Source organism: Lontra canadensis, unplaced genomic scaffold, assembly GCF_010015895.1.
Source record: "Lontra canadensis isolate GAN:19392208 unplaced genomic scaffold, GSC_riverotter_1.0 scaffold141, whole genome shotgun sequence".
In the NCBI taxonomy this organism is placed as follows: Eukaryota; Metazoa; Chordata; class Mammalia; order Carnivora; family Mustelidae; genus Lontra; species Lontra canadensis.
Window position 1 is genome coordinate 2,410,703 of NW_022631135.1, and position 16,173 is coordinate 2,426,875.

Genomic DNA, 16,173 nt, shown 5'->3' on the forward strand with positions numbered 1-16,173 from the left:
AGAAAATGGAGCCTTTAGAAATCCTACCTTTATCGGACTAAGTTAGTCCAATAACATTTGGTTTAACATTTGCCACTGGCTCAAGGTTTCTAGCTATAACCTCTACTGTGCTCACTGCCCAGCCAGCCTAGGGTGATTGCTGCAGCAGCAAATATCCCACCCTCCTTTTATGCCTGGTAGCATTAGGAGCCCAATATGAGGGGCATCTTGTAGGGGCTCAGTTGGTCAACTGTCTGCCTTCAACTCAGGTTATGATCCCAAGGCCCTGAGGTCAAGACCTGCATTGGGGGCCCCTGCTCAGTGGGGAGTCTGCTTCTCTCTCTCCCTCTACCCCTCCTCCTGTGCTCTCTCTGCTCTCAAATAAATAAAATCCTTAAAAAAGTAAAAAATAAATAAAAAGAGGATACTGAAGGTCCAAATTTTCAAAATTGCCTTTTGCCAAAGAAAGTTTTTATTTGGGAATCATTTTAAACCCACAGAAAAGCTACACAAAGTTGTACGAACCACACTGGGTACTCTTTACCTGGGTTCACTGATTAAACATTTGCTCTATTTGCTTTGACGTTTGTTCTTTTTCTCCAGCTTTATCAATGCGTGTGTGTAATTTTTTTTCCCGAACCATCTGAGAATAAGTTGTATACATCACAGCCCTTTAGCCCTTAATAGTTCAGTAATTTAATAGCGATGCAATACTTTTACTATCTACCATTCATATTCCAGTTTTGTCAGCTGGCCCAGTAATACATTCCATTCTAAGTTCGCATATTTCTTTTGATTGTCTTGCCCTTCTGTCTCCTTTATTCTGGAAAGGTTCTGCAGTCTTCTGTTACATAAATATTTCTGAAGAATATAGCCTTCCCCCTTTCCACCTTTTAAAAAGAGAATGTTTCTCAGCTTGGGTTTGTCTGAAATTTCTTCATTATATTCTGGTAATGTATTCTTGGCTGGAATACTATTATACATTTTATTGCGTGTTACTCGGGGCATCCCTCCAGAGTTATATGTGGCCCCGTCCTTTTCAAGATGATGTAAAATTGATACCCAGTCAAGGTCTGATTTCTCCACTGTATAGCTACTATATTTTTCTTTTGCAGCTAATAAGCAGTCTCTAGGAGATGACATTTTATACCATATAAATACCCGACTCTCATCAAAATTCCCCTCTCCTATTACAATATTTAGCATCAACTGATGATTCTTGTTTTAATCAATACTAATGATTTCAAAATTATGATGTTCCAGCTGTAACACTTCTCTCCCTATAAAGTATCAGTTGTGCTTGGTATTCTTTTGTAAGGAAGAGCCCTCTTTTATCTATCTATCTATCTATCTATCTATCATCTATCTCTCCTCTACCTATCTATCTAGCTAGCCGTCTAGCTATTTGTCATCTATCATTAGTATGGCCTCATGGATTTCCCCCCACCCTGCTATATATAACCTTTTACTCTCTCACACTATTTTGTGCTCTCAGATTATCCCAATTTGGCTGGTGGAGTCTATTCAAGTTAGCAACAGTGTCCTTGTAAAATGTCAACATTTAAAAAAAATCTCCTAGTTTCTGGTAGAAAAATATATTCCAATTTCTTCCTGTACTTTTCTTGTCCCATTGCTTGGATGACACATTTCTTTAAGAAGCTCTAGTTCATTTTACTGGTGAAAAGTATTGAACACCAAGATGTGGGTCTTAGAAGTGTTCATTACTATTCAAGTGTCTTTGCTTCTAGGGAAGGACACATTTTAAGATCTTTTGTAAGACTGAAGTGTGCTATGCTGAAGCCTGAGTATGAAGACCAGAAGAAGGGCTCAGGGTTTTTTGTACAATAGCAACATTACTTGGGCACCAATGAAGTGAGGAGTTCTAAAGGTTGGGGAGAGAGTATCGTTTACATAGACACTCAGACTTTCAGGCTGGATGCTTTCTGTGGTGGCAGAGTGATGACATTCCTTAAGTCAGACTGAGAATAAAATAAGAAATTGGGAGACTTCACCAGGAGAGCTAAGGCCAAAGAAGAAAATATGGGGCTTATGGGGTGCCTGCGTGGCTCAGTCAGCTAAGCATCTCCCTTCAGCTCAGGTCATGATCCCTGGGTCCCGGGATCGAGTCCCACATTGCCCTTCCTGCTCAGCATAGAGACTGCTTCTCCCTATCCCTCTGTCTGCCACTCTGCCAAATAAATAAATAAAATCCTTTTTTAAAAAAGGAGGGAAAAAAAAGAAAATACAAGGCTTATCAAAGGGTCATTCTATTGGATAGATGGACCTGTGAGCACAAGGATGCACCCATGTGGGGAACCCCAGGAGTAAACATGAGACATAGATTTATGCCATCAAACCTGTGAGGGCTTAAGTAAAGCAGGAAACTGGGAAATCAAAGAAAAAATGAATTGATTTAAAACTCATGGAATAACAAAGCTAGAAAAGACCATGGGTGTGTATGCATTCGCCATTTGCCCCCACACAAACATTTAAAATGTGCAGACTAGTGAAATCTACTAAGTTGGGAGTATCCACATCCCCTACAGCCCTCTCTAGGATTCTGCACTTTCAACAAAGGTCAGACCTATGGGATGGGATAAATGACAATATAAGTACTCCAGTCTCTAGGTCAGAGATTCTGATTAAGATTAGATGTAAGATTACATGTTTTCATTAAAGTAAAAATTAATTATTCAACTATTGTTTGGTGAGATCTGCAAACTGTTTTAAGATTGCGTGTCTCAGCACATGCACCCCAATGTTTATAGCAGGAATGTGCACAATAGCCAAAGGATGGAAAGAGCCCAGATGTCCATCAACAGATAAATGGATAAAGAAGACGTGGTATCTATATACAATGGAATATTATGCAGGCATTAAAAAAAAGAAATCTTGCCATTTATAATGATATAGGTGGAACTAGAGGGTATTATGTTAAGCAAAATAAGTACATCAGAGAAAGACAATTATATGATCTCACTTATATGTCGAATTTAAGAAACAAAACACAGGATCATAGGGGAAAAGAGGAAAAAAATAAAAGAAGACAGAATCAGAGACGGACACAAACCATAAGAGACTCTTAATCATAGGAAACACACTGAGGGTTGCTGGAGGGAAGGGAAGTGGGGGGGTGGGGTAATCGGGGGATGGACATTAATGAGGGCACGTGATATAATGAGCATTGGGTATTAAATAAGACTGATGAGTCACTGACCTCTACCTCTGAAATCAATAATACATTATATGTTAATTAATTGAATTTATTTTTAAAAAAAAGGAAGAAAAAAAGATTGTGTGCTCCAGGAGAAAAAGAATAACCCTCAAATACTAGAGAAACAAAGTTAACCTTATTTGAAATTTGGGTGATTTAGAATGAATCCATTTCTTTCATGATCAGCATAGAAATACCTCTCCAGTGTACCCAGAGGGTACCTACTACTCTGTGCTAAGTTTAAAACTAAAGTATTTTTTAAGAATGGGAAGGTGAAGGCCTAGGGGTGTTATTGCTTATTTTAATAAATCTTATTAATTTTAGACATCTGAAAATGGTCATTATCCTGGAAAATACATGCAAATTATATTGTTATCACTTTGTAAGAGTAGTTCTCCAAGTCATCTCAAACTGTCCAAACCGCAAATATATAAAAAAGATGAAAAAACCCCAAAACTCTAAAGATATAAGGAATAGAAGAACTGTATTACCCAAATAAGTTTAGCAAGCTACTATGAGTAAATCTCTCCTTGGTCTTTCACATGCTATCCTATAGGGATTTTGAGGTCATATATTGAAGGGGATGTAATTTATTTTTTTCCTTCTTGAAAACAAAAAAGGAAGTATAGTTACTACTGCTGAAGTAGCCACTCAGGGGAGACAACTTCATAAATAAAACTCCACCCTTGGTAACCCAATTATTTTTCAACTCAGGTGATTACAGGTGAGATTTCCAAAGGTAAAGTAATACAAAAAAGGATTCTCTAGTGATGAGCCAATTACATTCTAATATATATTAATCTAATATTATACAATATTAATCTAATATCTTGTATGTACATATATCATTGGACGAAATGCATTGCCAGTTATTTATTTTGTACAAAATTTGACTACAATTCTAATGGCTTTCTGCAACAAGTTCCCATCTCAATATATTAAAAACTTGGGGATACTTTTTAGAAAGATCAAGAGGTTAATATGCCAAAAAAAAAAATTGGTGGTAAAGTTATTAGTTTTCCTTTTAACTGGACTTTTTACCCCCCTCCCAGAGGCTCTTGAAACTAACATCTCCTTGTTTTAAATTGCTGACATAGGGAATCCGACCATTTAAAAATACCACCACCAAGAGGGCAATGGTGAACAGTCTCTCCCCACCCGCCCCGGTGGAGCTCTGCTATGAGAACGTGAACGGATCCTGTGTTAAAACTGCGTACTCGCCGGGTCCCCGAGCCCTTCTGTACACACTCCTTGGTTCGGGGGCTGTGCTGGCCATGTTTGGAAACTTACTGGTCATTATCGCTATCCTTCACTTCAAACAGCTGCACACCCCTACGAACTTTCTGATCGCGTCCCTGGCCTGCGCTGACTTCCTGGTGGGGGTGACCGCCATGCCCTTCAGCACGGTGAGGTCTGTGGAGAGCTGCTGGTACTTCGGGGACAGTTACTGTAAATTTCACACATGTTTCGATACTTGCTTCTGTTTCGCTTCTTTATTTCACTTATGCTGTATCTCTGTGGATAGATATATTGCGGTTACTGATCCTCTGACCTATCCCATCAAGTTTACTGTCTCGGTGTCAGTCCTATGCATTGCTCTCTCTTGGTTCTTTTCGGTCACATACAGTTTTTCCATCTTTTACACGGGGGCCGATGAGGAAGGAATCGAGGACTTAGTCGTTGCTCTCACCTGTGTGGGAGGCTGTCAGGCATCCCTGAATCAAAGCTGGGTTCTACTTTGTTTCCTTCTATTCTTTGTACCCACTGTCGCCATGGTGTTTCTATATGGTAAGATCTTTTTGGTGGCCAGACGCCAGGCTAGGAAGATAGAAAGTTCAGCTAGCCAAGCTCAGTCGTCTTCAGAGAGTTACAGGGAACGAGTAGCAAAGAGAGAGAGAAAGGCTGCGAAAACATTGGGCATTGCGGTGGCGGCGTTTCTGGTCTCCTGGCTACCGTACATTATTGATGCTGTGATTGACGCTTACATGAATTTTATAACTCCTCCTTATGTTTATGAGATTTTAGTGTGGTGTGTTTATTATAATTCAGCTATGAATCCCTTGATATATGCTTTCTTTTACCCATGGTTTCGGAAGGCAATAAAACTTATCCTAAGTGGTAAAGTCTTGGGGAGGGATTCATCAACAACTAATTTTTTTTCTGAGGAAGCAGATGTAGATTGATCAAGTGACTGCAGGGATTTCAAAACTAACATGGGAGTAAGGTCAAATGCGAAATGAAATGCTTGGATCTGGAGAGGCAAGTGCAATCATCTGCAAGTAGCAGGATATCATATTCTGAGTTGTTCTAAAGCCTTTGTTCTTTATGTATTTCAGCATTTTTTTTAGAGTTTAGTGATAGACAAAAAAAAAAAAATGCTGATTGCTTCCTAGTTACTATTCTTAAGTATTCTGTGGTTTTCTAATTTCTCTGGTAATTTCTAATAAGTTCTATGAATTTCCAAATTGTTTCTTCAAACAATTTGAAACTTTGTAGTTTCTCCCACATTCATTACCAATGTTCGGTTGTCCAAAGTACAGGAGGGGAAAAAAAGGGTTTCTGCTCAATTTGTAAGTTAGATTTTTGGGGGACAAAAATATTTTTAAAAATATATTTTGTTTGGGAAGTAAATATAAGATAAAAATTCCTTACAGAGAATTGAAATGTGAAACTTCCTAGTAATTGAATATCATGCAAAAAACTGTGGAACTCTTGTGTTTTTTGAACCCTGACAACACTTCTCCATTTTACAGAAGCTGTGTTCACACACACGCACACAAAAACCATGTGTAACTATGATGTGATTACATACTACATTTTGCTTTTGGAGAGCATAATTTATTATAGTCAAAATAAGCATGTGAACAAAAAGATGGTTTATGTACTTTTTTAGTAATCTCAAGTAAAATATTTTTTTAAAAAACCACTTCAAATTAACATTTTGTTACTTTTGACTTCTTTCCTTGTACCAAAAACTGTATTTGACATTGGAAATATAAAGCTGAAATATAGTCAAGGATTATTTTGAAAGAGCAAATACCTCAAATTGGCATTATGCATTTTAGGAATAACTTCAGTTTTTTTCAACTGATGTCATGTCTTAGCCACATGAATTTTAATTCATTTTAACTAAAAATGTATGTTGACTATTTTAAGATAAAGTAAGAATTTGAAAGAAACTAATAATAGGGTGATTTGCTTTCTCAAGTTTTTGACTCACTTAAGAGTTTCTGCTTAGGTAGTCAATTTTCATAGACCATTCTGTACAAATCTGTTTTATGAAATGAAAAGGAGAGATGCTAATTAAATAGAGGTTCATAAACATTACATGTTATATATTTTATAAATAAACCAGTTTGAAAATGCTTTACACAAAATTAAGCTATTTCACATTTGTGCCTTAATATTTTTCAGATAGAGCTCGGAGAATTTGGTTGGGGGCAGGGGTAGTTAAAGGTAAAAGAGCCTGAAAGGAATATGAAGGTCTTTGTTGAAGAATGCTTGTTTGTGGGGCGCCTGGGTGGCTCAGTGGATTAAGCCTCTGCCTTCGGCTCAGGTCATGATCTCAGGGTCCTGGGATCAAGCCCCACATCGGGCTTTCTGCTCAGCGGGGAGCCTGCGTCTCCCTCTCTGCCTGACTCTCTGCCTACTTGTGATTTCTCTCTCTGTCAAATAAATAAAATAAAATCTTAAAAAAAAAGAATGCTTGTTTGTGATTGAGATGATATGTCAAGGGACAGGTCGATTGACCCCCTTCAAAGGCTCACGGTTAAGGACCCATCCGCACAGTCACTCCTTAAGAAGAGCGCAAAGCTTGTGTCCCTTTGATGGTAAGTCATTAATGTTGCCTTCATAGAAACATGTGTCTTCTCAATTGCAAGCATAAAATTACCCTGACACTCATAAATAATAAGGACAATCATTTGGGGAGACTTAAGAATATATACTAGACTTCTGTTTTTTTCAGACAAAATTGCAGAAATACTATCCAGTGATGATTTGAAACTCTTGTACATATTGGTAGGTGGAGAATATACTTCAAATTTATTCTTTCTTGTTTACCTACTCTCCTTATCGCCCTTTATAAAGGAAGTCTTTTGATTAAAAAAAAAAAAACTTCCCCCCAAACTAACTAGACTATTACTATAGCATGGCTCCCCTCATCTATCTCTCAATTATTTACACAAGTAAGCTCCTAACTTCTTGGCTGGCTGCCTACCAAACTGTCACAGGGGCCTTAGAAACATTTGGAACAGGACAAACTGGTGATGGAAAGAGGCTTTATTGCAAGACTGCACAGCAAAACCTGCCCTTGAAATATGTTGCTGAGCCTTGTCTCTTAATTCTGATGACCTCTGGTTCCCAAGTTGTCTGCTTCAGTCAAGGAGTGGAAGCAGAACTTTTGCAAGGAATTAAAGCACTTACCCCCCAGATCGTAGACAACATAAATACAATGTCTCTCATGTATATGTATCCTTACTTAAAATACATGTTACATGTAAATACATGTAAAAGTATCATTGAATTCATAATAGCTTTTGTCCACATGTATTTTTTCTTTTTCTTTTTCTTTTCTTTTCTTTCTTTTTTTTTTTTTTAGATTTTATTTATTTATTTGACCGACAGAGATTACCAGTAGGCAGAGAGGCAGGCAGAGAGAGCCAGGGAAACAGGCTCCCCACTGAGCAGAGAGCCCAATGTGGGGCTCCATCCCAGGACCCCGGGATCATGACCTGAGCTGAAGGCAGAGGCTTTAACCCACTGAATCACCCAGGCACCCCTCACGTGTATTTTTCTTAATTTAGTAGACACTGAATGTATAACTGCTACATTGTTTAGGGTTTTGTATAATTTTTTAAAAAGTTAAAATGGAGAGTTCAGCACAGAAAGTACTGAACAGGTGCTGTAGTTCAGGTAAGCATCAATTACAACATCAGTCATAGATGAAGAATTGCTGTTAGAGGGATACCCAATTATACTGGTAGCTCTCTGAAAGGACCTAGTTCGTGATGACAGTCTACTCTATCATGCCACTAATTGATAAAGTTGCTGCAAACCCAATCGACATATTATTTTATGATTAGAAATCAGAGTTCAGAAGAGTGGCAGGGTTCTGTGGAAAGAGCCACTTAGTTGGTTCAGAAAATGACATAAGGTCAAAAAGTAAACCCTTCATGGAGAATAATTCTAAGTCTGTTTGCAAGAATAAAGGAAGCTTTACTACTATTGGGAACAAGTCAGAAAAACCATCATTATTTCTCAGAAATGAAAAGGCATAAGCTACCTCCCCAAGCATTACACAGTAGCTGACATATTTTATTTTGTTCAAACAAACACACACACACACACACACACACACACACACGACAAATATAAAGATAAGTCCTCAACTGTGTCTCATAACAAAGATCAAATTTCATCAGCCTCTAAGGTCGGTACTAAGGTAAACAGCATAGACCATTTCAAAGGTGAGAAAGGATAAGGTCCCTGTTATGACTCATCCTAGTTACATTTAAGAGGAAATCAAAATCTGCTTGAGTCCCCAATCTGCCTCTACTTTTTACCCTCTCCCAGGATCTCCCTTGTATCGCTGGCTCCAATCAACTGATTTGTGCTGTGTCCTTTCCCACCAGTAATATGAGCTGCTAAACAATAACCATTGGCTAAATTAATAAAATTGTTCGTATTGCAGCAGTCACAATAAAACATACTATTCTCAGAGTTTCCCTTTTGAGTGGGTAGTGGATGAAGGCCCTGGAGATCATTTAGGGGACACTCAGGGAGAAGTACTTTAGAAGTATCTAGAAAAATCTAAATAATGATTTAGAAGTACTTTACTTTAGAAAAAGAATAAAATGCTAAGACTGAAGTTCCAGAAGGGATTTATTCAGGTGGAATAACTTTCAGGTGTCCCTCAATTGATACTATTAGTCAAACAAAAGTCTTCCTATTGAGAAGATTTTCCCTCTCCACTGTCATTCAAGGCCAGTGCAAGTCTGTAATGCAACTGCTGTCCCTTTTTGGTTTGCACCCCCATACAGAGACAATTTATCTGTAAACCAAGCTAGATCATTTCCTCCTCTTCAGTTTGCTGAAACGTGAGATGGAGGGGTCCTGACACAACTGTGGTGGAGAACATGGGCTCTGGGCTCATGCTGTCTGGCCTTGCTCAGACTTGGTTCCAGGTGTATCATTTCCATTTCCCAAAGAATTTTCTGGCCCCACACGACTTTATGACTGAAGATTCAAGAGGACCTATGTCATCATGGGCAGTTAGAGACATGATTACTTGGTATCACCTTGTCAAGTGTTCAATCACTATTTGGGCTCAGAGAGCCATCTTTCAAAAGGTGTTTTATCCAAAGCATGATCTTGCTTCAGAAGTCCAGATAACTGCATTATATTTCTCCCACGGGAGCCTTCCATAAAATCTAAACTGCATTTTCCCCGCATTACCAACATCTCTAGCACAACCAGGTCACAAAATTGCCTGGCAATGACGCTGCAGGCCAGACTCCAAGCCCCATACAAAGCTGACAGACTTCTTTGTTACTCAGTGTATGGACCAGAGCAGTATTCCTAAGTGTAGAATCCATTGTTTTTGGATCCCGAAGAGGTCTTTCAACTATTGTGCTTCATTCTTTAGCTGAGAAGATTCAAGATGTAGTCAGTTGTCTTCTACTTGGGATGAGACATTCCTGACTGCTTTAATATAGAAGGCCCCTGACTCTTCATAGGGCTCATCTCCAAATTTCGAGGAGTACCTTACCAAGGCTAGGTACTAGGTATGTAGAGTGCTAGGTACTACCTGCTCCTCCTGCCAGATCAGTATAATGCCACCAAGGTAATGAATCAGTGTCATCTTTTGTAAGATCCTCAGATTGTCCAGATTCTTTTTTTGAAGATATATCTGAGCAGGGTCTCTCTGGGTTTGCACAAAGACACAGTAAATAATAAGGATATTATTTTGAAAGTGTTAATAAATCATATCAAGGTAGACAACAGATTTTGGCTGGAAACACAGAAGACTTGTTATAAATGTTGTTCCAAACCTGATGGGCCATCAGACTGCTATATAAAGCAGAGCTTCCCAACCGGTTTCCTGTAACAGCGTGTTGCCAAGGGGTCATAAGTATACCTAGAGATACTGATCCATTCAGCCTTCAAGGTGGTCAGATGGGCTCACAGTGGCCAGTAGGCTCAGGACACGAGCAGCTTCCCTCATTCTATTGTGGTGGTTGTCTCAACTTTCTGACAGGATGCTTCCCTTTCTATAGGTAGCAAGTGCAATGAGCAACATCCAACACATGTTAAGTTTCCACATCTCACTGAGAAAGGCTTACTTACTCCTTAATATTTTGTGTGGTTGATAGAATGTTTGAAACCCCTCCTTCATGCCCCTTGCTGTGTAACTTTGAAGTTCTTCCCTCAAGAGGCAAAGTGAGAGCAGAGGTGACAGGATGTCAGTTCTAAGCATGGGCCTTAAGAAGGGCTTCTTAGTTCTGCTTTCTCTCCTGAACCTCTGCCATCATCACAAAAACCTGCTCTGGTGGCCCACTGCTCCGAGGAAGGTGACAAGTAAACTTCCTCATATTTTCATGACAGGCTGTAGTTTTACACATTGGTGGCCTTTAGAATTAGGCTCCCACTCTTCCACAGAAACTGAGAGATAGGTGTGCCATTTTCCTCGATGACTGCATTTCAAAGGAATGGCTCTCAGCTACTTGGAGAAGACAAGTCCTGGGTTATAAAACTGACAAGAAGCCTTTAAAAAGATTTATATCTCAAGGAGGCAGAAAAAGAACTTACAATGGCAAGTTTTCTGAATCAAATCCTCTAAGAAAAGGGAGGGCATATGCCTAGAGTCAGAAAGAAGCATGCCTACAGTTTATTCAAGCTGAGGGGAACATTAAGGTCCTCTTGCTCAGTTATAATAATTACCTTTCATTGAGGTGCTCTACAGACATCCCAAATCATCTCAGTTTACCCTCTTGTGAAGTACATATGTGTCTTGGTCAGCTCAGGCTGCTATTAAAATGACCAGTCACTGGATGTTCTATAAACTACAGGAATTTATTTCTCACAGTTCTGCAGGTTGGGAAGTCCAAGATAAAGATGCATGCAGATTCAAGTCTGGTGGGGACATACTTCCTGGTTCATAAGGGACTCTTTCCTGCTGTGTGTTCACATGAAGGCAGGGACAAGGGACCTCAGGGTCCTTTTCTATAAGGGTGCCAGCCTTACTCATGAGGGCTCCACCCTCATGACAGAACCACCTCCTAAAAGCCCAACCTCTAAAGAGCACTACATTGGAGATGCCGTTTCAACCCATGAACTGTGAAGGGACACATATAGTCAGTCTATAAAAATGCGTTACCATGTATGATCAAGTGAGAAAGATTAGGGAGCATAGACTCGAAGCCTAGACTTATTCGCATAGGTGGGAATAAATTCCCAGAAGGAAGCAGCAGGTTCTGGTTACGGCAGTGTCCACACATTCCACAGTGATTCATGGCTTGCTCTCTTCATCATTTGAGGAGGTTGGTGGTAGACTTTATGCATCTCATAGCAATCAGCACCATGGATTGAACTTTTCATAGGAGCAAACTGTCACTTACCTATTCACCAATCTCTGGCCATAATTTACTGCAGGAACTGGAGTTAGGAAGTGATTTAGAAAGAAGATGGTAACAATAAGAGAAAAGGCAAATAAAGCAGAAGATCATCTACCAGATCCTACCTCACTAAATGTTTATTAATAACCTATTATGCATTTTGCATAGAATAGAATATTCTTTTTTTTAAAAAAGATTTTATTTATTTATTTGACAGACAGAGATCAAAAGTAGGCAGGGGCAGAGGGGAAAGGAAGCAGGCTCCCTGCTGAGCGGAGAGCACAATGTGGGACTCGATGCGGGGCTTGATGCAGGGCTCCATCCCAGGACCCTGAGATCATGACCTGAGCTGAAGACAGAGGTTTAACCCACTGAGCCACCCAGGCATGCCTAGAATTGAATATTCTAGGAGACACAAAAGAGGGAAAGTGACTCTTCCCGTAGTGTCATCTGCTGTTACTAGCACCTGTGTCTCTTGCAGGCACTTGTTGGAAATGAGTTCCAAGCTTTCTTCCAAGAGCTCCCAATCACTGACTGTCAAGACACACGTATTTGAGCAAAAGATTTGAATAGAAACATCACTAAAGTTGTACTTGTCTTTCTTAAACAGCTCTATGAAATTAACTTCATCTGGAATATTTCATGTTTCAGTTGTTGATTTCATTGGCTGTATTTTAGAATCATATCTTGTCACAGGCTTTGGATTTTTGTTGTGCTTTCTTATCTCAGATGAGTGGGTTGGTTTGGTTTTGTATTTCTTTCTCTTTTATTCTCCCCTAACCTAAACGCACTTGAAGTGCTTGGTAATTGTGAAGTTGTCTCTATCTAGCCCTAAAGATCCTCAAACACAATCATGGTCTAGTGCTTTGGGTTCCTGCTTTTCTGTCATATTGGAAATGTGACTGACCCAGGGCAATCAGCTGCTGGGTGGTTCTGCTCAGTTTCTGGTTGTGAATCTATGTTTGTGCTCTTACTTCTCCCTACACTAGCAGCTTTCTAAAAACCAAGGTCCTAGGTGGAATTGGAGCAAAGTCACTTGTTTCAACATCCTTGCTCATGTGTCCTGGAGTGAGAAGGCTCTTCCCAGCTCCCGGCTTCAAGGGGTGAGCTGTGCATTATCTCCTGCATGACGTGTGACACTTTTAGACCCTTTCAGAGGAGTCAAAATTCTGAATTCCCCAGCTGCTTCTGGACATGGGAACCACCAGGTTCTCATTGTCAGCCTTGCTCACATTTGGTCTTCGTGTTTCTTGAGTGCAGAGATGATGATTTCATTTATGGACATTCCTACAACTTCTCCCCGCCATTTTTATACGCCTGCCCTCTCCATGTACTTGAAACACAAGAGTTGATGAAGAAACTAATTCAGACTTTTTGTCTGAACACACTCATGAAATCTTTATCTCATTGGGGAAGGAAAGGTAAAAGAGGAAAAACCTGTTTTATCTCACCCCTGTATTTTCTGATCTTTCTTTTTTCACTCGAACAAGGTTTTTGGCCTTAAGAGGTAAGAATTTAGAGGTTTTGTTTTCCAGCTTCTTTCTGAACAATGGCTGCTCTTCCTTCTAAAGTTTACAGATCCAACTGGGAGCAACAACCTAGAGATGGGCACCTTAGAGAGCGGGCAGGAGGAGTGGGTGCTGTCATCTAGGGCTCACACTTGACCTCAGCAGCAGAAATAGTTTGATGCTTGTGGTGGACAGAATAGTGACCCCTCCCTTCACCTCCATGATGTCCATGTGCTAATCACCAGATCTGTAGATCTGTAACTATGTTACCTACCATGGCAAAGAGAGACTTTGCAGATGTGGTCAAATTAAGGATTGGTAATTTGAGATGAAGAGATTATTCTGGATTATCCAGGGGACCTAATGTAGTCACAGGGGTCATTAAAAGTGAAAGAGGAAAGAGAGGGAGTCAATGTCGGAGTCAGAGAAAGATTTCAAGATCCTGTGCTGTTTGTTGGTTATATGGATGGAGGAAAGGACTGCAAGCCAGAAATGCAAGTGGTCTCTGGAAGTGGGAAAAGGCAGGAAGCTGATTCCCCTCTAGAGCCTCCAGAAGGAAAACAGCACCATTAACATTTTGACTGTAGTCCCTGAGAACTATTTCAAATGTCTAATCTCTAGAACCATAAGATAATAGATACGTATTGCTTTAAACCCCTAAACTTGTGCTAATTTGTTACAGTAGCAATAGGGAACTAACAGAATGGCATAATCCTGAGGCAGGCACCCCATGTATGTCTGTGGACACCCCCAGTCAGCCCAGTGGTTGCCTGGAGAATGAATATAGATATCACCATCCAATCAGCAGCACTTGGAGTCTTTGCTCTCCAGATATAAAGCAGCTCATGGCCCTCTGGCTATAGGAAATATTCCCTATTTATACTCCCTTGAACTGACTCTCCCACAGCCCAGATCTGTGCTTTCTTGCTTTCCTGCTTGACAGTGAAATTTGTCCAAACAGAGCTCAGTCTTTGGTCTCACATTCCCATTAGTCTTTCTTTATAAATAACAAAATCAAAACAAAACAAGAATAGCAACATGAACGTTCTCCATGTCCATATCTCTGTACTGCTACTATCTGAACTCTCTGGCGCTTAGCTTCTACACCTTCCCATCTGACAGTTTTGCACTTGCTTTCATTGAGTTTTCTTTTCTTCATCATTTAATTGCTTTTGCAAAGAGATAATTTAATTTCTGAAATGAAATAAAGTGGAGTCCTTCTGTGGGCTCATGACCAGCCCAGTGGCACAGAGCCCTGTTCTTGGGGCTTGATGCCAGTTGTTGTGGTCTTGAAATTCTTAAAAATTGTATCTTTGAATTTGTGTTTTATATGTGAAGTCCTGAAGGACAATGGAGCATGTGTGGGGGATGTGGAGCCTCAAGTTGCATTACATGTGATTGTCCTGCATTACAACACTTTGTATTCTCCCTTAGACTAGTTCTCTGCCACTTCCACAACCGTGGTCACCCTACCCGCCCCCTCTGAGCCCTCCTTTCTGTACCTTCAGCTCAGTCCCACCTCCCACTCCTCACTCTGACCTACCAAGACTGCCATGTTGGGGGACTGGATGCAGGGAAAGGAGGGTTGAGGCAAGGTAGACCTCTGTGGTCTCAGGGAAATCATGGCAGTTGTTACCCTATCCAGGCTGGTAGGGCCATAGCACATCAGAAGGGCAGCTTAGCGGGGCCAACCGTCTTACCACTCTCAATCCACACGTTGAATGCATCCAAATGTGGAGGTTGCAATCCTTAGGGAGTCAGCTATCTGCCTTTGGCTGAGGTGACATCCTAAGAGTAGGGCAGATGCCTTGCTCAGCTTCCTAGACCCCCAAAGAGGGCACGCATATGGTTTCAGCAGCTGGGGGGAGGGGAAAACTGACAGTGGGTGGGCCAGGCATGTTGAGTTCTACGGCACTGTCTCCAGGCACCTGTGAGGCTCTGCACTTGCCCACAAACACTTCCATGCCCAAGGAAATGGGACATTATAACTAAAGTCAAACATGATGGCCGGTCAGGAGAGACTGCAGAAAAAAAGGAAAAACTTTATACTCAAGGGTACTTTTTAACCTATTTTTGAAAAAAAAAGATCTCCATGTTTTTATTTTGCCCTGGGCTCTACAAATTATACAGCCAGTCTTGTACACAGGTAACATTACTGCCAAATACAGGATGAGACTATTCCAGGGCAGTCGAACTTAAAGAAATCTCTTGGTTGGGAAAATCACAAGTCTTCCTGCAATGGAATAGAGCACTGAGCCATACATTTTATAGAAAAACTTACTAATCATAATTATCCAAAGTTTCCTTTCCAGATTCGCACCTTACACTATAGGGATTCCTTGTGAGGAATTCATAATGGGTGAAATTAATTGGCCAGCTTCCTAAAACATTCCAGGTGCTAACCTCTCAGACAATGTGAAGGTGGAAGTCTATTAAAAGGTGACTTTTCAAATATGTGATTATATTATATCTGACTCTTCTTTGCAATGAAGAACTTCAGGGGTATAAAGAACCAGGTGTTTAAATTACATTTCTTCAATTATTCAGATAATACGAATTCTGGCTTGATGACAACTCATAATAGGTTAGCTTGGAATTAACTATCTGCGAGGCTGAGACATAATTACAGAAATAATTGCATGCATTAAAGTCAGAAAGGATACATTTCTAACTTTCTGAAATTCTCTTAACTTCTTTTAGTGATTAAAATGGGAAAAAGGACAGAATCTAAGGCAATACTTAAAAGCAGTTGCTCAATTATGAAGTTTGATTTTTTTTTTTAATTCTCAGAATTGAAAAACTTTATTGCCCACCACAAGGAAGGGCAGAAAGACAGGAAGCACCAAACTCCAGAGCC

General features: G+C 40.1%; 1 protein-coding gene across 1 annotated transcript; it reads left to right on the forward strand.

The window, feature by feature from the left end:
• The first annotated feature begins 4,329 nt into the window (after positions 1–4,329).
• Positions 4,330–5,376, forward strand: TAAR9 (trace amine associated receptor 9). The gene has a single exon (XM_032843497.1). It carries the CDS (start codon positions 4,330–4,332, stop codon positions 5,374–5,376), a length of 1,047 nt encoding a protein of 348 aa, XP_032699388.1.
• The last annotated feature ends 10,797 nt before the right edge of the window (positions 5,377–16,173 follow it).

Coding starts and splice junctions, on each gene's coding strand:
- TAAR9 (XM_032843497.1), top strand. CDS start 4,330: ATGGTGAACAGTCTCTCCCCACCCGCCCCGGTGGAGCTCTGCTATGAG.